Source organism: Crinia signifera, chromosome 9 (assembly GCF_055691185.1).
Source record: "Crinia signifera chromosome 9, ASM5569118v1, whole genome shotgun sequence".
Lineage (NCBI taxonomy): Eukaryota > Metazoa > Chordata > Amphibia > Anura > Myobatrachidae > Crinia > Crinia signifera.
The window spans coordinates 13,599,713-13,626,821 of NC_139225.1; the positions used below are offsets into that span (position 1 = coordinate 13,599,713).

Genomic DNA, 27,109 nt, shown 5'->3' on the forward strand with positions numbered 1-27,109 from the left:
CATCTATAGAGCAGGACCACAGGGCCCCCTGTGCAAGTCAACCCTCCTGAAAAATAAAATGTTATCAGATAATCTCATTTACGGTTTTGTTTTGTATTTATTTTGCTCTCCCAAGTTGTGATCTTCGATGTAATATTACCTTAATGTATTCGATGTATATTTATCTTAATATTAATTAAAAAGCACAATGGGTACAGCTGCAGGACCACAATAGTTACAGCAGTAGGACCAATGCAAATAAAAATTATTGAATCCAAACTTATACATGTATGCATTTTCAAACCGAGAGGATCAGCGATTTTATATACAAATTGTCATCGAGATTATAAAAACTGAATGAGAAATGATTCTGATGATGTCTGATTAGATGAATATAAGAGCAAAATCAAGCATTTAAGTAAATCTTACTGATATTTGCAGACAGATAATTGCTTTCAGACAACAAGATAAAATAGCAAAGACAACAGGGGCGACTTATTAACACAGTGTAAACATTCAAATATATTCCGCCCCACAGCAACCAACAATAAGTTTTAATTGCCACAGGCCCATACACACTACTAGATGATATTGGTAAACATCGTTCAGAAAGGGCTTTCTGAATGATATTGTGAACAATATTATCCAGTGTGTATGTTGCGCATCATTAACGATGGATATAGGAGCCAGGATGAAAGTGTAGGAGCAGGACAAACTAAAAATAGAGACATATTATACCACATACCACAATGCCCATAGCATATTATACAACACACTGTAATGTCCATGACGCATTATGACACACATCATAGTACCGCATAATACACATCATTATACCACACGCCGCAATTCTCATTACACATTATGCCACACACTGTAATGCCCATTACGTATAATACCACATGCCGTAATGCCTATTATGCCATATAAGTGCAGCTTACCTACATGCTCGTTGCTACGGGTTTCTTGCTTGATGCCAGGGGGCTCACGATTAATGCCAGGAGTTTCATGCTCTCCCAGTGGTTTAATGCTCTGCCAGGGGTAACATATTGCCAGTGGTTTAATGATCTGCCAGGAGTAACATAAACATATTGCCAGTGGTTTAATGATCTGCCAGGGGTAACATATTGCCAGTGGTTTAATGATCTGCCAGGGATAACATATTGCCAGTGGTTTAATGATCTGCCGGGGTAACATATTGCCAGTGGTTTAATGCTCTGCCAGGGGTAACATATTGCCAGGGGTTTCAAGCTCTGCCAGAGGTTGCATGCTCTGTCAACAGTAACATGCTCATTGCCACGGGGGATTAAAACTCCTCCCTCCCCAACGTTACCATGAATGGTTATGTCAACAGCCGGGCAGAGTGGTAGACAACTCATCCGGCTGTATGAAATCAGCTTCCACTGATTAGATACTGCTGCTTCTGATTGGCTTCCAAACGGCGAGCTCCGGGTGGCTCGTGTTCCGCTTCGAACTTTGAAATAGATGCACTGCGGACCTGCTCTGATACAGCCGGAGCTGGGTGGGTTGTCCACTGCTCTGCTTGGCTGTTGCACCACTCTGCTTACCGTGGCGACCTGACCACCTGGGGTTTGTTGTGGCCTGGATTAAGGTAATGCTGCAGGATGGGAGGTTAGTGATAGGGGAGAGGTTAAGATACGGTGGTAGGAGGGGAGAGGATAGGGGAGAGGTTAGAGAAAGGCTGCAGGATGGGAGGTAAGGGGATAGGTTATGGTGAGGCTGCTGGAGGGGAGCAGGTTATTTGACTCTCTGCTCCTCCCCTGCTCTGCATAAACTCCATTACTTTAATCCCAGTGACCTGCGTGAGTCATAGGCAGGGGAAGTGATGAGGGGGGGAGCTCCTGGCTCTGGCTGGTAGCTGCTCACTGTGCGGGGTCTCCTCCTGTGCCTGCGGTGAACTGGATGGGGAGTTCCATCACCTGCTGCTGCTGATCATCTCCAGAGGTTAGAAGGAGGGTAGTTGCTAAATTCTAGAGGGCTAAAGGACCTTCCACACTCAGAGGGGTGGGGCTTGCTCCTTCACTATCCATGCCTCCACTGGTTGCCTTTAGTAACTTCTTCTGACCTTGCTCCTCCTCTCTCTGCCCCCTCTCCTCCCCTGTCCCGTCACAAGGTCCCTTAGCCCACTTGAATTTAAACCTAACCATTATAGGAGCATATGCTGGGCTCTCCTCCAATCAGATCTCAGCAAATGCTCCTCTGACCCCACTGCAGTACCTTCTGGGATATTTTTTACCCAGAAGTGCACTACAGATTCCTGTGTGCAGTCCCAACCTCTCCAAGGCTGCAGCAGAGGTATTCGCCGGCAGATGGGTCCCTCCTGCTCCTCTACTCTGGGAGGGAGGAAGGGGCACTGCATGATGGGCTGAGAGCACAGCGGAGCCGGAGGCAATGGAGGAGATGTGCCCCCTCCGGAGCAAAAGCCCAGCGACAGATGACTCCATTGCCTCCGGAAGTTCTGCCCCTGACTGCATGTAAATGTCTGTTGAGCTTTGAAAGTGTACATACCGTATATATAGAAATACTACAACAGACATCAATGCTACACATCAACATACAGTATACACGCCCCTTTCAACTCTAAATCTGTCCATACATTTAACATTTGCCTCCTGCCCCAAATCCTACACTGCAACATGGTTTTGCCAATGTGCAAATCTGTTTACTGGTTTCAGTTTGTTACTTTTACATCAACATTTTCACATTTTGTTTTGTGATATTTGCAAATTTCATAATTCCGTAATTATTCCACATTAAAAAATTCTAGAGATGCTAAACTCCACAATTGCTACTAATCTTTATTTTCACACTTTAAAGTGAGATTATTTTTAACTGTCGTCTGTGAAAATTCTAGATCATTACCACAGCAAACACATGAAATCTCCCTTAAAACCAACACTATAACAGAACGAGAGGCAGCAAATATTTAACATACATTAATACAAATTCTCTACAAATGGAAATATGTATTAATCCTTCAGTTACTAAGGAGACAAAACAAACAGTAACCAGCACTAAATCATGAGTGTATCTATATTTGCAGAGGATTATGTGTTATTAGCAGTGGCGGTTTTTACCTACTGTATAGGCTGCAGGGCTGCAAACCCCCCCCCCAGGTAAAATCCGCCACTGTAGTGAAGCCAGATGCAGCCTGTGAGACAGCACTAAAGTCCGACCTGCCAGTCACCAAGGCAGTCCCATTGGGAGATGTTCCCACCCTCTGGGATGCCTCTCTATGTGTAGCAACCCACTGAAGCTGGCCGCATGCGCAGTACAGAGTGCAGGTGCCGGGAACGCAGCGCCTGTAGCAGGGACCTGGAGGAGCAGCGGCAGGGGGTGGGGTACCTGTATCGCGGCCATTGGCAGCCCCAGTTGTCTCATAAAAGGTGTTCTTCCTTTTTCCCCAGGTAGTGAGGTAGGTTTAGTAAAACATCCATTCACACCCAGTGCGAGCGTATGCGCATTGCGAATGGTGGGCCAGTGTACCCCAGGGCCGAGAGGGATGCCGGGCCCCGGTAAAAATGTTGGGGCGTGGTCTAATTGTGGAAGGCATAGCCACCTCCTGTAATTAGGTCACACACCCGAAACGTTTAGGGGAGTGAAAACACACTTTAAAGTCAAGGGGGGAGTGTTATTGTCGCCAACCCCCCCCCCCCCCCCCCCTCAGCAGCAGCACATACCTACAGCATGTGCTGTGCTGACAGCAGGCTCAGCATGAGCTCACACGCTGTCATTGAGATGCTCATGCTGAGCCTGCTGTCAGCACAGCACATGCTGTAGGTGTGTGCTGCCCGGGAGGGACGGAGATGTAAGGGGTGGTCGGACCAGGTCCCCCGCAGGGCCCCTCCAGCAAGCCTGGGCCGAGGTAATTAGTGCCCCCCCCCCCTTCTTGGCTGCCCTGGGCGTACCACCATCCGAACCGGATGACCCAGAATAAGGTCCCTATAGTAAATGGCATGAGGGTCTCTGGTGCATATAAAGGGGCATGGGGAATCTGAAGCATATAAGCGCATGTGGAGTATATGGCATTAAAGAAACATGTGGGGGTCTAAAATCTGGCAACGGTGACATGCAGAGTCATGGTTTAGCTGAGGATCTGCTGGTGACAATCTTCTCAGGTTATATATACAGTATATGCATGAGACTTGTCCACGTGATAAGTGATAACTCTTTCTAGATCTGCTATAGTTTAACAATATCCTTGTTCTGTGCATATGATTATAAAATGTGTAATGAAATGATACAATAACATGAATGCTTGGTAACCTTGGCAACTATAGGTTAGATGAATGTCCTACCGCATAGAGGACAGTACGGATGGTGTAATGGTTACATTACTGCCTCACAGCGCTGAGGTCATGGGTTCTATCCCCACCATGTGTTATATATACGGGGCAGTACGGACGGTGTAATGGTTAGCATTACCGCCTCACAGCGCTGAGGTCATGGGTTCTATCCCCACCATGTGTTATATATACGGGGCACTACGGATGGTGTAATGGTTAGCATTACTGCCTCACAGCGCTGAGGTCATGGGTTCTATCCCCACCATGTGTTATATATACGGGGCAGTACGGGTGGTGTAATGGTTAGCATTACTGCCTCACAGCGCTGAGGTCATGGGTTCTATCTCCACCATGTGTTATATATACGGGGCAGTACGGATGGTGTAATGGTTATAGCATTACTGCCTCACAGCACTGAGGTCATGGGTTCTATTCCCACCATGTGTTATATATACAGGGCAGTACGGATGGTGTAATGGTTACATTACTGCCTCACAGCGCTGAGGTCATGGGTTCTATCCCCACCATGTGTTATATATACAGGGCAGTACAGACGGTGTAATGGTTAGCATTACCGCCTCACAGCGCTGAGGTCATGGGTTCTATCTCCACCATGTGTTATATATACGGTGCAGTACGGATGGTGTAATGGTTACATTACTGCCTCACAGCACTGAGGTCATGGGTTCTATCCCCACCATGTGTTATATATATTTGGGGCAGTACGGATGGTGTAATGGTTATAGCATTACTGCCTCACAGCACTGAGGTCATGGGTTCTATTCCCACCATGTGTTATATATACAGGGCAGTACGGATGGTGTAATGGTTACATTACTGCCTCACAGCGCTGAGGTCATGGGTTCTATCCCCACCATGTGTTATATATATACGGGGCAGTACGGATGGTGTAATGGTTAGCATTACTACCTCACAGCACTGAGGTCATGGGTTCTATTCCCACCATGTGTTATATATACGGGCAGTACGGACGGTGTACTGGTTACATTACTGCCTCACAGCGCTGAGGTCATGGGTTCTATCCCCGCCATGTGTTATATATACGGGGCAGTACGGGTGGTGTAGTGGTTACATTACTGCCTCACAGCGCTGAGGTCATGGGTTCTATCCCCACCATGTGTTATATATACGGGGCAGTACGGATGGTGTAATGGTTAGCATTACTACCTCACAGCACTGAGGTCATGGGTTCTATTCCCACCATGTGTTATATATACGGGGCAGTACGGACGGTGTAATGGTTACATTACTGCCTCACAGCACTGAGGTCATGGGTTCTATTCCCACCATGTGTTATATATACGGGGCAGTACGGGTGGTGTAGTGGTTACATTACTGCCTCACAGCGCTGAGGTCATGGGTTCTATCCCCACCATGTGTTATATATACGGGGCAGTACGGATGGTGTAATGGTTAGCATTACTACCTCACAGCACTGAGGTCATGGGTTCTATTCCCACCATGTGTTATATATACGGGGCAGTACGGACGGTGTAATGGTTACATTACTGCCTCACAGCACTGAGGTCATGGGTTCTATTCCCACCATGTGTTATATATACAGGGCAGTACGGATGGTGTAATGGTTACATTACTGCCTCACAGCGCTGAGGTCATGGGTTCTATCCCCACCATGTGTTATATATACAGGGCAGTACAGACGGTGTAATGGTTAGCATTACTGCCTCACAGCGCTGAGGTCATGGGTTCTAACCCCACCATGTGTTATATATACGGGGCAGTACGGACGGTGTAATGGTTAGCATTACCGCCTCACAGCACTGAGGTCATGGGTTCTATCCCCACCATGTGTTATATATACGGGGCAGTACGGATGGTGTAGTGGTTAGCATTACTGCCTCACAGCGCTGAGGTCATGGGTTCTATCTCCACCATGTGTTATATATACGGGGCAGTACGGATGGTGTAATGGTTATAGCATTACTGCCTCACAGCACTGAGGTCATGGGTTCTATTCCCACCATGTGTTATATATACAGGGCAGTACGGATGGTGTAATGGTTACATTACTGCCTCACAGCGCTGAGGTCATGGGTTCTATCCCCACCATGTGTTATATATACAGGGCAGTACAGACGGTGTAATGGTTAGCATTACCGCCTCACAGCGCTGAGGTCATGGGTTCTATCTCCACCATGTGTTATATATACGGTGCAGTACGGATGGTGTAATGGTTACATTACTGCCTCACAGCACTGAGGTCATGGGTTCTATCCCCACCATGTGTTATATATATTTGGGGCAGTACGGATGGTGTAATGGTTATAGCATTACTGCCTCACAGCACTGAGGTCATGGGTTCTATTCCCACCATGTGTTATATATACAGGGCAGTACGGATGGTGTAATGGTTACATTACTGCCTCACAGCGCTGAGGTCATGGGTTCTATCCCCACCATGTGTTATATATATACGGGGCAGTACGGATGGTGTAATGGTTAGCATTACTACCTCACAGCACTGAGGTCATGGGTTCTATTCCCACCATGTGTTATATATACGGGCAGTACGGACGGTGTAATGGTTACATTACTGCCTCACAGCGCTGAGGTCATGGGTTCTATCCCCGCCATGTGTTATATATACGGGGCAGTACGGGTGGTGTAGTGGTTACATTACTGCCTCACAGCGCTGAGGTCATGGGTTCTATCCCCACCATGTGTTATATATACGGGGCAGTACGGATGGTGTAATGGTTAGCATTACTACCTCACAGCACTGAGGTCATGGGTTCTATTCCCACCATGTGTTATATATACGGGGCAGTACGGGTGGTGTAGTGGTTACATTACTGCCTCACAGCGCTGAGGTCATGGGTTCTATTCCCACCATGTGTTATATATACGGGGCAGTACGGGTGGTGTAGTGGTTACATTACTGCCTCACAGCGCTGAGGTCATGGGTTCTATCCCCACCATGTGTTATATATACGGGGCAGTACGGATGGTGTAATGGTTAGCATTACTACCTCACAGCACTGAGGTCATGGGTTCTATTCCCACCATGTGTTATATATACGGGGCAGTACGGACGGTGTAATGGTTACATTACTGCCTCACAGCACTGAGGTCATGTGTTCTATCCCCACCATGTGTTATATATACGGGGAGGTACGGACGGTGTAATGGTTAGCATTACTGCCTCATAGCACTGAGGTCATGGGTTCTATCCCCACCATATGTTTTATAGATGGGGCAGTACGGATGATGTAATGGTTAGCATTACCGCCTCACAGCGCTGAGGTCATGGGTTCTATCCCCACCATGTGTTATATATACGGGGCAGTACGGATGGTGTAATGGTTAGCATTACTGCCTCACAGCGCTGAGTTCATGTGTTCTATCCCCACCATGTGTTATATATACGGGGCAGTACGGATGGTCTAATGGTTAGCATTACTGCCTCACAGCGCTGAGGTCATGGGTTCTATCCCCACCATGTGTTATATATACGGGGCAGTACGGATGGTGTAATGGTTAGCATTACTGCCTCACAGCACTGAGGTCATGGGTTCTATCCCCACCATGTGTTATATATACAGGGCAGTATGGACGGTGTAATGGTTACATTACTGCCTCACAGCACTGAGGTCATGGGTTCTATCCCCACCATGTGTTATATATACGGGGCAGTACGGACGGTGTAATGGTTACATTACTGCCTCACAGCGCTGAGGTCATAGGTTCTATCCCCACCATGTGTTATATATACGGGGCAGTACGGATGGTGTAATGGTTAGCATTACTGCCTCACAGCACTGAGGTCATGGGTTCTATCCCCACCATGTGTTATATATACAGGGCAGTATGGACGGTGTAATGGTTACATTACTGCCTCACAGCGCTGAGGTCATGGGTTCTATCCCCACCATGTGTTATATATACGGGGCAGTACGGACGGTGTAATGGTTACATTACTGCCTCACAGCGCTGAGGTCATAGGTTCTATCCCCACCATGTGTTATATATACGGGGCAGTACGGACGGTGTAATGGTTACATTACTGCCTCACAGCGCTGAGGTCATGGGTTCTATCCCCACCATGTGTTATATATACGGGGCAGTACGGACGGTGTAATGGTTACATTACTGCCTCACAGCACTGAGGTCATAGGTTCTATTCCCACTATTATGCGCTAACTGTGCGGAGTTTGTATATTCTCCCCGTACTTGCGTGGGTTTCCTTCGGGGACTCCGGTTTCTTCCCACAATCCAAAAATATACTGGTAGGCTAATTGGCTCCCAACAAATTATCCCTAGAATGACTGTGTGCGCGTGTACATGTGGTATGGAATATAGATTGTAAGCTCTACTGGGCCTGGGACTGATGTGAATATTCAGCTATACTCTGTACAGCGCTGCGGAATATGTGTGCGCTATATAATGCCTTGATTGCTTTTTTGTCATAACTATTGTTGCTTATAAAGTATATATTTTTTAAATCTTCACTGTGATTTTTACATCATATGAATACCAATGATTTTCTAGATTTCAGATTCAATCTCTGAGAATACAAAGCTCCTATTGGCTATTGATAACAGCAGACTCGCAGCAGACGACTTCAAGGAGAAGTGAGTATCAGATACTGTATGTACCACTTTGAAAGTTGGAAAATAGCACTCTATCTCTGTGAGCAATTTGTCAGCAGGGTGCAGCAAATCTTATTAACTTATACTCATTGTCAAAATGACTGGACCATGGCCAAGAGACACTGGGGGCCTGGTTAAAACTCCAATATACTACATGGGTTTAAGACCCAATTAAATGTGTAGCCAAATGTTACCAGAAAGCAGGGTGTAGACAGTGCCGGTGCAAGGCACTGGAGCGCCCCAGGTGGGAGGGGCACCCCAGTGGCCGGCGCGCCGATCTGGGGGGGGGATTCAGCTGTCGTGCTGCTCCGGAGGCCGGGGGTGCGATGCGGCCCGGCGCGCTGATCCAGGGGGGGATTCGGCCGCCTTGCTGCTCCGGGGGCCGGGGGGTGCGATGCGGCCCGGCTCGCTGATCAGGGGAGGGGGGGGTATTCGGCCGCCGTGCTGCTCCGGGGGCCAGAGGGTGCGATGCGGCCCGGCGCGCTGATCCAGAGTGGGGAATATGCCCGCCATGCTGCACGGGGGGGGGGGGGGGTGCGATACATCCGGTGCACTGATCCAACGGGGAGTGGCGCATAGGGTGCAATGAAGTTGCTGCGGGGTGGGGAGTAGTGACCGCCGCTCTTGCCTCCATCCGGGGGTCCTTGCTCCCGACTACCGCCCCCCCCCCCCCCCCCAGAGCCGAATTTCCCATTAGGCACGTGAGGCACCGGCCTAGGGGCGGCACATGTTTGGGGGCGGCACTTGGATGCCTGTGATAGTACTGTCAGCCCAAAATGTAACAATAACTGCAAAATATCCACTGTACTGTACTATATTCCATCTTAAATAGTGTAAATGGATAGGACATGCAGATACTGCCCCTGTAAACTGTCCTACTTAGTAAACATTATTGTTGTGCCTAGGGGCGCCCTCCTCCCTAAATCCGCCCCTGCCCCCCCCCCCAGTGGCCGGCACCCTAGGCAAATGACTAACACTGCCTAGTGGTGGCGCTATTGGGTGTAGATATTGGTGTGGTTGCCTAATCCTTGTTACCAGTGAACCTCAGTCATCATCTGAATGAACGCGATCAGATGGAATAAATCCACATGCACATAGATTTATATAATCATAACCAAAACACTTTAACGTTTTATTTTTAATAACCGTATCATAACTAAAGATACCTCATTGCAGCCAAGCTACAATATAAACTGTATTGACTTATTAAGGTAAATTCCCTTTAATCCTCCTAAAGTATGCCTTGAAGCAATGTTAATCTGCACTGCTATGTATACCCCCACAGTGAATGAGAACATTGTATTGTCATTAGGTGGAACGCTGAATCTGCGCTATGTCGGTCAGCGGAGAGAGATATGATCTCACTGAGAAAGGCCAAGGAAAATCACGAATCTGTCACTGACAGTGTGAGAGCGGATCTAGGCAGCCTGCACAGCGAGCTGCTGACCTTAAAGAATGACCACACGCAGGTACATTTAATAAATAACTTCCATCAAATTCCATCCTCCTCAATTATTAACCAGCTACGGGTTCAGTGACGATATTCTTATATACTAAAACAACGAAGGCTTCAAAGTGTAAATGCTGATAAGTCGCATATTGTTACGGGAATAAAACCGGACCCGGACAAGACCCCGGAATGTCGGGTCAGGCATCAATCTGTGCATTCTGGAACTTGTAGTGCCTGGTCTTGGGGGTGTCCTGTCTGGGGTAGAGGGGGGGGCTGCCTGTGACAGCAGAGAGTGGAGGAGGGAGAGAATAAAGCCTTCCTGTATGGTCCGGGCATGTAGCAAAAACTGGAACGGTCCAGACCACGCGGGGAGACTGTAATGTCCCCTTCCCCATGTCCCTGGTGAAAGCTATCACAGGCATCCACACGGACAAGACACCCCCCGGATTGGACACTACAAGCTCCGGAATCCAGAGTTTGATGTTCGGTCCGGCGTTCCGGGGTATTGTCTGGTCCGGTTTTTACTTAGTCCCTATTATATAGTGCAGATCTGCACTATATAGTCAGACTTGTATGCAAATCGTATGTGCCTTGCGATCTGATTCCGATCCGATCTGATCGGATCCTGGATAGTATCTTAAGGCACATCTGACCATGTGTACACACCATGGAATACTTAAGCAGAACAGGAAAAAAAAATTCTAGGTGTGGTGTGCCAGAGAGAATTTTTTTAAATTATTATTTTAATAGAAACATATACAAAACACATAACATATAACACAGACAAAGAGAATGGAGTGCGTGTTTAAAAAAGCACGTGTGGGGATGCCGTGTGCCTACTTTAATCCTCCCTTAAATAGATATTGCAGTTCAGTGTGTCACTTGTATCCCGTATTGACTATAAATAACCAATATATCTCTTTCCTTCTCTAATAATGCGGCTGATTGGCCGATTCCATTATAGAGAGGAGACAATAGGGACTCACGAATCACTTTGAAGACTTATTGGTCAAGTGAAAACTTTTTGGGATGCAAAACAAATCTTTATCTCAGTAGCCTCTGTGACATTGACAGTGTGTTGTTACTGTGTTACACTGTTGCACCTTGGTGATGTTCTAGCACAGAAATGTTAATAAATAGCTGTTACAATGTCTGTCTGCTTGTCATCAGATATTTCCCACTGGTTGAACTGCGAGTTATGTTTATGATGCTCTATTGCCGCTGATGTAAATGCGTGTTCATCTCAAATATAACCCCGAGATGAATAGTGGTAGTGCGCGCGGTGTACTAATATATTAATCAGAGGGCTTCAACATAAATAATAATTATCTGGTAAATATCAGAGGTAATACACTGTCAGTATTAGTGTTTAATAGGTAATGAGCAGTCACCTAACCCTTTATTGCCAGGGAAAGATGTGGCTGTTTCTTAGATGTAACGTATTATACACAGGACAGATAAAGCCGAGTGGGAATTATAATGGGAGCCCAGTGTGCCCAGTATCCCAGTATGATGTTCAGCTATAGCAGTAACTGCACAGTGATGGCTGACAAATGTGCAGTCCTGTCCTTCACAGCGCTACGCTCCACCGCCGCCTGCAGCCAGTGCCCCCTCCGGCCCCCTCTCCCCGAACCAATGCCGCTGAAAGAGATTCCTCCACCCTCCGATTGCATCCGAGCGATAACATGTGGTTAAAAAACCACATGCGATCCGATAAATATTACATGCAGCACATAATATCTATCTACGTACTAGGCGACTGGCAAGCCTGCGCATTGCGTCGGGGGACACATTCGATGTGCATGCAATCCTTTGATTTATTGCACAGATGCGATCGGAAGGAGGATTGTATGCAATATCGCTGTACTGTATGGGCAGCATTAGACTTTGCTACTGTACAGAGGTGAAACACTAAACAGATCTATTAAGAAATAATTCAGTTCAGGGCTGCCCCCAGGAATTTTGGGGACCGGTACTTATTTCTAGTCCAGGCCCCTGCACCGGCCCTGTCCCTCCCTCACCCTCCTTCACTCACCGCCCGGTTGCCCCTTCAGCTGTGTTGCCTGCGCTGCTCAGTGGCTGAAAAAAGCCCTGCTCCCAGACATCAGATTCAGGAAAATGATGGTCAATTAATATGCAGCACCAGGTGGTGAGCCAATCAGAGCTTTCATACCAGCAGCCGCTCTGATTGGCTAACGGTACCCTAGCTCCAGGGGCTGGCTGGCAACTTTCAGCCTGGGGGGCAACACAAGCAAGTGGCCCACCACCACCGCCGCCGTTCTGCCTTCCGCCCTAGTATGCAGCAACAATTAAACAGCAGCTGGTGCTGCACTTACAGTATTCATAGATAGGGTGCTGTTACGTAAAGTATTCAGCCATATATACTGTAGGATACTGTATATACTGATAGCGCACATTGCACAGACGACCAGGCAGCTGCCACAGCACATTGCAGGGATTGTCTCTTTATGAAGGCCCTGTCCCTGCATGTTTGCGATGGCAAATAGGGGATAGGATTCATATTGCCAAACACTACAGTGACTTCTGGGCAGCAGGATCACATGAATTATATGGTATGCAATCCCAGCAATCCTGCCCGGCATAGAAGCAATCCAAGAGATTGACTTGCAGGCTCCGGTGCAATGCGCGTGTAATGCTGTCATTCACATGCAGTTTGGGCTCTTTTTCTGTGTATTTGCAGAAAAAGAGCCCAAATAGCAGGTGAATTGCCCTAGTGTATGGGGGCCTTAAGTTTGCGGAAGTGCCACTTTTTACCTAATGGATTAATACCAGCTTTAGACACTATGATCTCCAGCAACAAAAGCAGGGCCCAGCTCATGCAAGTATATATCCTGTAGGTAAAGAGCAGCATTCCAGCACGTCCAGAGAAAGTGTACACACTGACCAATTACATGAACGATATTGCTAATTTTAGCCATTTAATACTCATTTTATCGCCCAGTGTCTATGCTGTACATGAAGGCAGATGTGCGCTCCTGTGGGTTGGTAATGACCCCCCCCAACCATTGCTCTTCAGCCTCGGCAAATGTGTATGCAATGGGTCCCTATCACTGCTGATATTGGCGTGTGTACGCACCTATAGGCACAGCACAGATGGTCAGGCAATGCTTCTGCCCACATACATGGATGGCACTCTAGGACACACACCACTGCCTATATACAGTATGGTCCAGTTTGGAGGAAAGGCATTGGAGCAATTTTTAACAATTGTTACATGAGTGCTGAACATTATATATAGTGCTAAACATGTGATATATATCTATCTATCTATCTACTGTATATATTTAGCTTAGTATATAAAATGCTGATGCTACCTCTTTGCCAACTTATGTCAGCCTCCTCGCAGTTCCTGGCTCCTGTGTTGGGGTTAAGGGCTGAGTCCTGACAGAGGACGGCTATGAGGAGGAGGCTGCCTCCCACTGCTGCCGATGTCTGGCTCCGTACTTTACAGGGACGTGAGACAGACATGCTGCTACTGCTTCCAGAGTGTCAAATCTCACACTTATGAAGCCATACACGCTCCGTTGTGTCCAGCTCCGTTCTGTACTATGCGATGCGCACATCACATAGTACGGTACAAAAAGTATGTGCTGCACATACTTTTTGTACTAGCTACACATCGTATCGGATCGCAGTGCATGCACAATGCATGCACAAGGCATGCGATCCGATAAGATGTGTCCTTTCAAAGTACATAACGGAGCATAAAAAAAAGGAGCGTGTATGGGCTCCTTTAGGTCTGACAGGAGCCGGAGCGGAGTTTGTATTTTCCTCCGTCCTCTGCCTGCCAGCTCTTCCCTAATCCCCAGTTGTTGTCATCTGCAGCATACTTACCTACTTTTGAAAAGCAGTTTCAGGGAGATTTTAGATGCTAGGGCAGGTTCGCTGAGGGAGGAGTTAGGGGGTATGAGGACGGAGAGGGGAGAGTTTGGAAGAGGGCAAGGTCAGGGACACTGAGGAGTTTAGAGGGGTGGGCAGGGATGCTGTGGAAGTTATAGGAAGGGTGAGGGCAGGAATGCTAATGGGGAGTTAGAGGGAAGGCAAGGGCAGAGACACTAAGAGGGGAGATTTGGGACGATTTTACCTATTCCCAACGGCATGGGCCAAGAAATCGACCCAAATCGGGTCAGTGTGATGTTCCCTAAGGTCCGACGCGCAGTCTCAGCATGCAGCTCCAACTTCCCAGTGACGGGCTGAGTGGGGAACAGGGGTCGCATGCAAGCCATCACAAGTTTAGGACCGCATGAGATGGATCGCATGTGACCCTTCCGTTCGGGAAGGTCCCGGACGGCAGCATACTCTGCTGCGAGAAATCACAGTAGTGAATGCCAAGCTTTAGAGGGAGGGTGACTTAGGGGTGCTGAGGGGAGGGGGGGTGTTAGAGGGAGGGTGAAGAGATGCTGAAGGGGCGGAGAGGGAGGGTAAGGGCAGGGACACTGATGGTAAATAAATGTGTGTCTAATATAAATAAAATCATTAATAGAGTAAATGTTCCAAATGTGTGGGGTTACTGAAAAGAACTATGCAGATCCCCCTGTCACTTGCTGAGATCCTGCTTATGCTGTGCCTCCTGTTGAATGCACACTGTCCCTTTAATACAGGCCAGGCAGTCAGCAAGGGGTAGGCAGGCCCCTCTCTTCTTCATGCCAGTGCCGCTGCTGCCTGTCAAATAGTTTGACAGGTTGTGGCAGCCAGCACTGATAGCGCACCGCAGCAAGGTAGCAGAGCGGGCGCCTCCCTGCTCTGCATACCTTGCTGATCGGGTAGCGCTGGCGGCCCCCCCTGATGATGCACACTTTAGCGGGTTTACATTACAATATACTTACTGACCCTCCTGGTCACGCCGCTGCCGCTGCCTCCAGTCCTACGCCTCCTGATTATCTAGCTGCCGCACCTTAGACTTACACTGCCGTCGCTCATGCTCCCGGCACTCCCCGCGGTGGCAGGCATTTAAATATCTGGACGAGATTTTTTACGTCAACGTCAAGACGTCCACATGCTGGCCCTGCCCCCAGGACTTCAAGAATCGCGCATGCGCAGTTTGTGAGGAAATGTCCTCAGTGCAGGGGGCCGGCGGCCATTTTGCTGTAGCCGCGGCCAGCTTAGTTAAGAGAAGGAGGGCTGGAGGAGGTGAACACTGCGCCGGATCCAGTGCGGCCCGCAGCAGTAACTGGTAAAGCGGCCCGGGGGGCAGATGGCACTCTGCCCCCCGGCCCAGCCCGCCCCTGCCTAGCTCTGATTGGCTCACCACCTAGTGCCACATATTAATTTGCTGCCAGTGTCCTGATGTAAAGAAGCACAGCACACTAGCACAGCACAGCGGAGGGGGGAGGGAGTGCGGTGGGCAAAATAAGTGCCCTGGGGCCTTCTCTCTCTATCTCTCTCAGAGAGGCCGGACCCGGGACACCCCCCTAATGGCGGCCCTGATTCAGTTCACTGTAGGGCCAGGCACTATGGATAATAAGAGAACACAGGCAAGGACAGAAAACCAAGTAAGGCATTTATGGAAACAAGTGTAATCCATCTCTGTACATCTCTCAAATAAAGGGAGTGCAATTGGTATATGTGAACATCCTGGAAAGACTTATCTAAGTCAACAGATGAACAAAGCTGCTGAAGGAAACATTGGCCATGCACAACACCCAAACCTGGATTATCAGGCGCAAATTAATGTTTAATGACAGGTGTAACACAGATAAGAAAGTTGAATGCTACACACTGTCTGCCTGAGGACAGACATTACAAGCTACTGTAGTAAGGAACATGGGCAGGGGCGGGCTGGGCCGGGGGGCAGAGTGCCATCTGCCCCCCGGGCCGCTTTACCAGTTACTGCTGCGGGCCGCACTGGATCCGGCGCAGTGTTCACCTCCTCCAGCCCTCCTTCTCTTAACTAAGCTGGCCGCGGCTACAGCAAAATGGCCGCCGGCCCCCTGCACTGAGGACATTTCCTCACAAACTGCGCATGCGCGATTCTTGAAGTCCTGGGGGCAGGGCCAGCATGTGGACGTCTTGACGTTGACGTAAAAAATCTCGTCCAGATATTTAAATGCCTGCCACCGCGGGGAGTGCCGGGAGCATGAGCGACGGCAGTGTAAGTCTAAGGTGCGGCAGCTAGATAATCAGGAGGCGTAGGACTGGAGGCAGCGGCAGCGGCGTGACCAGGAGGGTCAGTAAGTATATTGTAATGTAAACCCGCTAAAGTGTGCATCATCAGGGGGGGCCGCCAGCGCTACCCGATCAGCAAGGTATGCAGAGCAGGGAGGCGCCCGCTCTGCTACCTTGCTGCGGTGCGCTATCAGTGCTGGCTGCCACAACCTGTCAAACTATTTGACAGGCAGCAGCGGCACTGGCATGAAGAAGAGAGGGGCCTGCCTACCCCTTGCTGACTGCCTGGCCTGTATTAAAGGGACAGTGTGCATTCAACAGGAGGCACAGCATAAGCAGGATCTCAGCAAGTGACAGGGGGATCTGCATAGTTCTTTTCAGTAACCCCACACATTTGGAACATTTACTCTATTAATGATTTTATTTATATTAGACACACATTTATTTACCATCAGTGTCCCTGCCCTTACCCTCCCTCTCCGCCCCTTCAGCATCTCTTCACCCTCCCTCTAACACCCCCCCTCCCCTCAGCACCCCTAAGTCACCCTCCCTCTAAAGCTTGGCATTCACTACTGTGATTTCTCGCAGCAGAGTATGCTGCCGTCCGGGACCTTCCCGAACGGAAGGGTCACATGCGATCCATCTCATGCGGTCCTAAACTTGTGATGGCTTGCATGCGACCCCTGTTCCCCACTCAGCCCGTCACTGGGAAGTTGGAGCTGCATGCTGAGACTGCGCGTCGGACCTTAGGGAACATCACACTGACCCGATTTGGGTCGATTTCTTGGCCCATGCCGTTGGGAATAGGTAAAATCGTCCCAAATCTCCCCTCTTAGTGTCTCTGCCCTTGCCTTCCCTCTAACTCCCCATTAGCATTCCTGCCCTCACCCTTCCTATAACTTCCACAGCATCCCTGCCCACCCCTCTAAACTCCTCAGTGTCCCTGACCTTGCCCTCTTCCAAACTCTCCCCTCTCCGTCCTCATACCCCCTAACTCCTCCCTCAGCGAACCTGCCCTAGCATCTAAAATCTCCCTGAAACTGCTTTTCAAAAGTAGGTAAGTATGCTGCAGATGACAACAACTGGGGATTAGGGAAGAGCTGGCAGGCAGAGGACGGAGGAAAATACAAACTCCGCTCCGGCTCCTGTCAGACCTAAAGGAGCCCATACACGCTCCTTTTTTTTATGCTCCGTTATGTACTTTGAAAGGACACATCTTATCGGATCGCATGCCTTGTGCATGCATTGTGCATGCACTGCGATCCGATACGATGTGTAGCTAGTACAAAAAGTATGTGCAGCACATACTTTTTGTACCGTACTATGTGATGTGCGCATCGCATAGTACAGAACGGAGCTGGACACAACGGAGCGTGTATGGCTTCATAAGTGTGAGATTTGACACTCTGGAAGCAGTAGCAGCATGTCTGTCTCACGTCCCTGTAAAGTACGGAGCCAGACATCGGCAGCAGTGGGAGGCAGCCTCCTCCTCATAGCCGTCCTCTGTCAGGACTCAGCCCTTAACCCCAACACAGGAGCCAGGAACTGCGAGGAGGCTGACATAAGTTGGCAAAGAGGTAGCATCAGCATTTTATATACTAAGCTAAATATATACAGTAGATAGATAGATAGATAGATATATATCACATGTTTAGCACTATATATAATGTTCAGCACTCATGTAACAATTGTTAAAAATTGCTCCAATGCCTTTCCTCCAAACTGGACCATACTGTATATAGGCAGTGGTGTGTGTCCTAGAGTGCCATCCATGTATGTGGGCAGAAGCATTGCCTGACCATCTGTGCTGTGCCTATAGGTGCGTACACACGCCAATATCAGCAGTGATAGGGACCCATTGCATACACATTTGCCGAGGCTGAAGAGCAATGGTTGGGGGGGGTCATTACCAACCCACAGGAGCGCACATCTGCCTTCATGTACAGCATAGACACTGGGCGATAAAATGAGTATTAAATGGCTAAAATTAGCAATATCGTTCATGTAATTGGTCAGTGTGTACACTTTCTCTGGACGTGCTGGAATGCTGCTCTTTACCTACAGGATATATACTTGCATGAGCTGGGCCCTGCTTTTGTTGCTGGAGATCATAGTGTCTAAAGCTGGTATTAATCCATTAGGTAAAAAGTGGCACTTCCGCAAACTTAAGGCCCCCATACACTAGGGCAATTCACCTGCTATTTGGGCTCTTTTTCTGCAAATACACAGAAAAAGAGCCCAAACTGCATGTGAATGACAGCATTACACGCGCATTGCACCGGAGCCTGCAAGTCAATCTCTTGGATTGCTTCTATGCCGGGCAGGATTGCTGGGATTGCATACCATATAATTCATGTGATCCTGCTGCCCAGAAGTCACTGTAGTGTTTGGCAATATGAATCCTATCCCCTATTTGCCATCGCAAACATGCAGGGACAGGGCCTTCATAAAGAGACAATCCCTGCAATGTGCTGTGGCAGCTGCCTGGTCGTCTGTGCAATGTGCGCTATCAGTATATACAGTATCCTACAGTATATATGGCTGAATACTTTACGTAACAGCACCCTATCTATGAATACTGTAAGTGCAGCACCAGCTGCTGTTTAATTGTTGCTGCATACTAGGGCGGAAGGCAGAACGGCGGCGGTGGTGGTGGGCCACTTGCTTGTGTTGCCCCCCAGGCTGAAAGTTGCCAGCCAGCCCCTGAACATGGGACTAAAGCCGAGTACACAGTATAAAATCTGTCGCTCCAACGTGGATTGGAACAATATACCGCACACATCGTGTAGTGTGTACCCTGAGTACGTTGTTACTGGCCATTGAGATGATTCCAAGGCCGACGCGGTGTTGTTAGATGTAGGGCCAGTGTTAGTGTGTTTAGCACCCCCTGGAAACGTATACATTTGTGCCTTCCCATACACAGTGACATCTTTCCCATTGGGCTTAATGGGCAGTTGCCCAGGGGCCTAAGGTTTCTAGGGGCCCACCCCAATGGGGAAGACGGCACTGCCTCGGGAAGCTCCTGAGGCTGCAGTGGCAGGCAGCGGGGTCCGGCCAGCGGTGGCTGGAAGCACTGCTGAATTTGAGAGAATTCAGCCAGTCAGCGTCTGGCCGGTCAAATTCAGCAGCGCTTCCCGCCCGCCACCGGGCAAATAGAGCTACAAGCTCCACGCCGCAGCTGCCCAAATCTCCGCTGGCTGGACGCGGGGATCCAGGCAAGCGAGTTTCATCCAGAGATGTCACATGTAATAAAGGTAGCCCCAGTGTCCGCTTACTATTGTAGTTAATTGATGTCATAAATTAAGTTCAACTGAGTAGTATTTAGAATGGGATGCAGTCAAAATCCCGACAGGGTCAAAATCCCGACAGGGTCAAAATCCCGAATGGGTCATAATACCGACAAGGACAAAATCCCGACATTTAAAATCCCGACAAGGTCAAAATACCGACATATAGAATGTACAGGTGAAACTGTCAACATGACTTTGGGTCGACAGGTCACAAGGTCGACATGGGTATTTTCACTGTTTTATGACCCGACATGTGCTGACAGGCGGTATTTCATGCCCTACCATCCACTAGGGCGTGGTGGGAGAATAAAATAGTGCCCAAAGCATTGCGAGCGAAGCGGTTCACCTCCAACTGTGTCCATGTCGACTGTGTCGACATTCGGGTCAAAAAACAGTGAAAAACCCGGTACTTATGTAGTAACTGGGCTGCCGATTTTGAAATCGGGTCCATCGCATCGCATCGCACCCGACCAAATCGCATGCGATGCGATGCGATGCGATGGACCCGATTTTTCCATAGGATTCAATGTTAAAATGGACTGAGTCCATTTTAACATGGAATTCAATGGGAAAAAGGGGTCCTTTTCATACCCCTACTATCCAAGTGGGCATGGAGTTGGATATAAACCTGTGGCGAGCGTAGCGAGCCACCGAGCCCGAAGCGTGGCGAGCGTAGCGAGCCCCGCGAGGGGACACAGAATACCGGCCCCTCGCGGGGCTCGCTTCGCTCGCCACGCTTCGGGCTCGGTGGCTCGCTACGCTCGCCACAGGTTTATATCCAACTCCATGCCCACTTGGATAGTAGGGGTATGAAAAGGACCCCTTTTTCCCATTGAATTCCATGTTAAAATGGACTCAGTCCATTTTAACATTGAATCCTATGGAAAAATCGGGTCATCGCATCGCATCGCATCGTATGCGATGCGATGCGATATCGCATCGCATCGCATCTGATTGTATGCCTTAACTTAAGGCATACAATCAAAAAATCGGCAGCCCAGATACTACATAAGTACCAAAAACCCATGTCGACCTCGCGACCTGTCGACCCAAAGTCATGTTGACAGTTTCACCTGTACATTCACCTGGGTACTTATGTATTATCTGGGCTCCCATGTTAAATGCACCCCATTTTTTCATACCCCTACTATCCAACTACGCATGGAGTTGATTTTATATAGTGTGGGGAGCGCAGCAAGCCACCGTGCCCGAAGCGTGGCGAGCGGACGCGGTCTCATAAGAAAAACGGGAGCCCAGATATTACATAAGTACCTTCACCTGTAAATTCCTTGTCGGTATTATGACCCATTCGGGATTTTGACCCTGTCGGGATTTTGACCGTCGGGATTTCATACCGAATCCTTTAGAACAACAAAAACTTTAATCAAATGGGTTGTTCAAACGTGCTAGATTTCTGCTTTGTATTCCCTTATGCCCAGAATGACTGCCTCTACTGATTTAGTTACTGAATCATTTACATAAAAGTGATATGTTATACTGTATATCGTATTGCTATTAGTCCATTGAGATATATGCACCCTGACAATGACTCTTTGATACAGGAACTTGCAACTCTCAAGGATTCACTGGCGAAAGCAAAGATCGAAGTTGCTGTTGATTCTGCTCAAGGACCCGACCTCAACTCTATTTTGTCTGACGTTCGTACACAGTATGAAGACATTATGAGGAAGAATAAAGAAGAAGCAGATGCTCTGTTTCATACTCGGGTATGTGGAAATAAAGCAGCATATGTTATTGGACAAACATACTAACGGCACGGCTCAGACGCTGCCCAGCTTCTCCCATCCCCGGCAGTGCGGCTCTGCGCAGCGCGATCATGTCAGCCGCACAGCCCGCCTCGTCCTAGGCACACTGCCCTCCCACCTCCATGAGCCCGCCCACCCTGGCTGCATTTGCCGGTCCGCCTACCCACCCTGGCTGCATTTGCCCACGTCGCCCGTCCGGCTCCATTGCCCACCCAGATTCACTGCCCACCCGCACATGTAAGTAAATATGCAGGGTGGTCGGGGCAGGATTGGGCATTTTTCAATCGTGAATTCCAGGATTGAAAAAATGCCCCGGGATTGGCATCCCTAGCACTGATTAATGAGCCATGATAATCTTATTTACGCTGATAAATGATATTGATAAACTGTAGTACTGTAGAACTAAAGGGGCATACACACTTTCTGAGTGATCTGTCTAGACTGAGATGCGTGAGCGTCTGACGCGCTTGCGCACCCCTTTGCCGCAAATGGGAGAGCTCTCAGCCAATTAGAGACCGGCTAATTTTGAAATGAAACAGGTTATTTTAAAATTCTAATACCCGCCACTGTCCGTCCTGCTGAACGTCCGGCTCAGCACCCACCAGGTCAGACATGATCGTATGTGCAGCCCGTCCGACCTACTGATCCAATCCGATGTGCACGGGACCGCGCATCGGATCGGGTGTCACACACGATTTTGGCCCGATTTCATCTGATTTATCGTCCCAAAGTGCCAAATTGAGTGAAATCAGCCCAAAATCACATAGTGTATGGGCACCTTAACCCCTACGCTACCATAACACACATACTAGCTAAATTCCTATGTTGTGACCCATCTCCTATATGCTGCTGTTTTTGAAAGAGTTTGTAATCTAGTTCTCCCTTCTCTGTAGTATGACGCAGTCACTTTGCAGCTGGCAAAGGAAGATGAAGAGGTGCAGCGGGCGCGAGATGAACTGCGGGAAACACGATCTCTTATACAAGCACTACAGCTGGAACTAGAGACCACAGGAAGCCAGGTGAGAGGAAATAGTGTACAGGATAGGGATGGCCATCGTTGCCATTGCCATCAATGGTTGCCATGGATGGCAATTCTGCAACAGGCCATCGATATTTGCCAAACTATGCAATGGATGATATTTTTACATATCGATGGTCATCCATTGTGTTTGATTGTCGGCCAATCAAAACACGGGGGCGGGACTTCGCGGGTGTCAGGGGGCGGAACTATGCTCCGTGTCCCGGGACTTTGAAAAAAAAAAAAACATCGTTTTGCTGTTCCGTCGATGGAGGGAAACCATCTGGTTCTCCCCCATCGATGGCAAAAGTATTCGACATCGGCCATAAACCATCGATGATTTTGAATCATCGATGGTCGACGGCCATCCCTAGTACAGGAATGTTCTCACATCCGGGCTAATGGCTCACAACTGCTCTATTACTGATATGCAGCACTGAGGGCCCGATTCAGACCTGCTCACTAGGCTCTCAACTGCTCTATTACTGATATGCAGCACTGAGGGCCCGATTCAGGCCTGCTCACTAGGCTCACAACTGCTCTATTATTGATATGCAGCACTGAGGGCCCGATTCAGGCCTGCTCACTAGGCTCACAACTGCTCTATTATTGATATGCAGCACTGAGGGCCCGATTCAGACCTGCTCACTAGGCTCTCAACTGCTCTATTACTGATATGCAGCACTGAGGGCCCGATTCAGGCCTGCTCACTAGGCTCACAACTGCTCTATTACTGATATGCAGCCCTGAGGGCCCGATTCAGGCCTGCTCACTAGGCTCACAACTGCTCTATTATTGATATGCAGCACTGAGGGCCCGATTCAGACCTGCTCACTAGGCTCACAACTGCTCTATTACTGATATGCAGCCCTGAGGGCCCGATTCAGACCTGCTCACTAGGCTCACAACTGCTCTATTACTGATATGCAGCCCTGAGGGCCCGATTCAGGCCTGCTCACTAGGCTCACAACTGCTCTATTATTGATATGCAGCACTGAGGGCCCGATTCAGACCTGCTCACTAGGCTCACAATTGCTCTATTACTGATATGCAGCACTGAGGGCCCGATTCAGACCTGCTCACTAGGCTCACAACTGCTCTATTATTGATACTCAGCACTGAGGGCCCGATTCAGGCCTGCTCACTAGGCTCACAACTGCTCTATTACTGATATGCAGCACTGAGGGCCCGATTCAGGCCTGCTCACTAGGCTCACAACTGCTCTATTACTGATATGCAGCACTGAGGGCCCGATTCAGACCTGCTCACTAGGTTCTTAACTGCTCTATTACTGATATGCAGCACTGAGGGCCCGATTCAGACCTGCTCACTAGGCTCACAACTGCTCTATTACTGATATGCAGCACTGAGGGGCCGATTCAGGCCTGCTCACTAGGCTCACAACTGCTCTATTACTGATATTCAGCACTGAGGGCCCGATTCAGGCCTGCTCACTAGGCTCACAACTGCTCTATTACTGATATGCAGCACTGAGGGCCCGATTCAGGCCTGCTCACTAGGCTCACAACTGCTCTTACTGATATGCAGCACTGAGGGCCTGATTCAGACCTGCTCACTAGGCTCACAACTGCTCTATTATTGATATGCAGCACTGAGGGCCCGATTCAGGCCTGCTCACTAGGCTCACAACTGCTCTATTACTGATATTCAGCACTGAGGGCCCGATTCAGGCCTGCTCACTAAGCTCACAACTGCTCTATTACTGATATGCAGCACTGAGGGCCTGATTCAGGCCTGCTCACTAGGCTCACAACTGCTCTATTACTGATATGCAGCACTGAGGGCCCGATTCAGACCTACTCACTAGGCTGTATGCTTTCGTAGCCAAGAGAGCAGGTTCACGCCGCCCCGCCTAATGCCATCCCTGCACCTTACCATCCCGCCCTGAAGTCTAACCCTAATCCCCCACCTTGCCTAAACCTCTGTATGCAAAAGGCCGGTTTTGTGCATCGCACCTGTATCTGTTTGCATAATAAAACGACTAAAGAACAGCATTCATTACATCCTGCTACATTCTGGTGCAGGAACTCTATGGATGGTGAGATAAGAGATCCCGCAGCTTCTAGCATTCCCTATAAAGCATATAAGAAATTACTTTGTGCTCTGCCTAAAATGAAACGTTTATTGCAGGTAAATGCCCTGAGACAAGACCTTGATGAAACAGATCTCAGGTATAAGAAGGAACTGGAGAAAATGCGAAGCCGCCTATCTCTGGCAGAACAGGAGCTGTCTGAGATATTAAGGACTGTACAGAACAACAAGTTGGAATATGAAGCCCTGTGGAAGATTAAAGAGACACTGGAAGCAGAAATCATTGAATATCGGCGCCTACTGGATGGGGAACCTGAGTAAGTGCCCAGCATACTTGCTTACTTTTAAAAAAGTTTCAGGGAGATTATAGTTGGTGGTAGAATTTTGCAAAGCACCCCATTGAGGGGGGCGTGTCATGCTCCACCCAAAGGGCGTGTCTAGTTCCATATATGGAGAGATTGTGAACGTGGCACCTAGAAGCGTGGGTGTGTACATAGGCGTGCGCAGCACATTTTATTAGGGGGTGCACCGTCAAGGGGGTATGCCTAGAACCACCTATTGGGCCATACTTGCCTCTTTTTGAAAACTAGTTTCAGGGAGATTACAGTTGGTAATTTTTCACAGCGCCTTATGAGGGGGTGTGTCATGCTCCACCCAAAGGGAGTCTCTAATTCCATATATGGAGATGTTGTGAATAGAGATTGTCAGTGGTGGCTCCTACCTTATGGTAGGAGGGGGGCTGCCACTGGCTGTGATGCTGGCTCCCCCCTGCCACCGCTGCTCCTCTTGGTCCCTGCTGCATTGTTCCCAGTGCTTGTACAATGATGGCAGGCACCAGGACTGGCGCATGCCCAGTACCAACATTTGTACTGCCCATGCAGCCAGCTTTTATGAACTGCTTCGGGAACAGTCCTAGAGGTGGAATCACAGTCCTGGAGCCTATACAATAGGGACCTGCCATAGGTACTGCGCATGTGCAGACCCTGGATTTTATGGGCTGCCATGCAGGGGCGGATCCAGGATAAAATGACAGGGGGGGCACCAAGATAAAAGAGGATTTCGGTGGGGGAGGGGCGGTGTTAGTGGTGCCAGTGTACATGCTAAAAGAGCGGCAGAGAGAGGATGGGAATGGGATTAAAAATAGGCCCTGGCATTTAAAATACGCAGGCCCACCATGGGGACAAAAGTGAAGGATGTAGTTGTGCGCTCGCCGAAGGGGAAAGGGGGAGTGGTCACTCAACAGGGGGCGTGTCCTTGAGTGTAGTGTACAACACCATATACAACTTCTACACATTATGCAACAAAATACTAGACCCCATTATACTTGCCCCTTTCAAATAATGCTACATGGTTATGAGCCAAAATTCACATAATGCCACACGGATTGAGACAAAATTCACATAATGCCACACGGATTAAGCCAAAATTCACAATACGCTTCATAAACAGGGACATTGTCCACCAAAGGCGCGCATTAAACATTTACACCATAATGTCCATTACACGTTAAGTTACATGCCATTATGTCCATTATGTATTATGTCAAACACCATAATGCCTATTAATAATTATGCTACATAAGTGCTGATTATCTACATGCTCATTGCCAACAGTTCCATGCTCATTGCCAGAGGTTCCATGCTCATTGCCAAGGGGGAATACATGCTTGTGGTAAATGGGGGACAGCCGCCGCCAGGCAGAAGTGATAGCCACTGACAGTGGCAGAGCCTGGCTGTATTCAGAGCACTGCAGGTCCCGGCTATTTGAAATAATACCCCTTTCACATCAGAAAATGCATTCCCAGGTTGGCCCCTTTTACACCAGCCTAGTCCCTGCATTTTCTGGTGTGAGGGGGAGAGAAAACCACCCCTCCCCCCCTTTAACCAGTTATCTAATTTAACCGGCTATATCTTCGGAGCCAACTGACCCATTTACATGAGACAAGTATCATATTGAAGAACTTTTGAGTGGGCTTTGAATAATTTAGGTCCAGTGAAACTGGAACATTTGGTTCCAGAGTAATCTGCCCTCAAAGAACATGAATAGCCATGAAATTACATTTCAAATATAAAAAAATCGGTTTACATGCAATATCTCTGAAACCCATTAAACAATATGGACCAGTCTGGTACCATATTGAAGGCCCAGCGATTTGGAATTGAATGAGATCAACCACAAGCTTCTGTGATGCCAGGGGGGAACTGGCAGCCGTCGGAACCGGGTGGGGGTCGGAATTGACGGGTCCCATATTATCTTATGGGGAAAAACGTTACAACTTTGCCAGACGATATCTCCGGTTCCCGGGGGGGCTAGAGACACAGGGCTGGGCTCGTTGGAAAGCCCTGGTCCTCAGCTACAAAGGAAATGACAGGGGGGGCACGTGCCCAGGTGCCCCCCCCCCTGAATCTGCCACTGCTGCCATGCAGCAGCCCATAGAGGCATCCCAGAGGGAGGGAACACCTCCCAATGGGACTGCCTTGGGTAACTGGC

General features: G+C 48.8%; 1 protein-coding gene across 6 annotated transcripts in view; it reads left to right on the forward strand.

Annotated features, from left to right (window-relative positions):
* The window catches only part of LOC146037131 (keratin, type I cytoskeletal 18-like), a 46,946-nt gene that overhangs the window by 10,558 nt on the left and 9,279 nt on the right, over positions 1-27,109 (forward strand). For all 6 annotated transcript variants that reach the window (XM_083161071.1, XM_083161073.1, XM_083161072.1 and 3 more), the window contains exons 3-7: positions 8,817-8,899; positions 10,230-10,386; positions 21,346-21,510; positions 22,443-22,568; positions 24,719-24,936. In XM_083161071.1, coding sequence (XP_083017197.1) covers positions 8,817-8,899; positions 10,230-10,386; positions 21,346-21,510; positions 22,443-22,568; positions 24,719-24,936 — 749 coding nt within the window. The remainder of the gene's footprint in view (positions 1-8,816; positions 8,900-10,229; positions 10,387-21,345; positions 21,511-22,442; positions 22,569-24,718; positions 24,937-27,109) is intronic.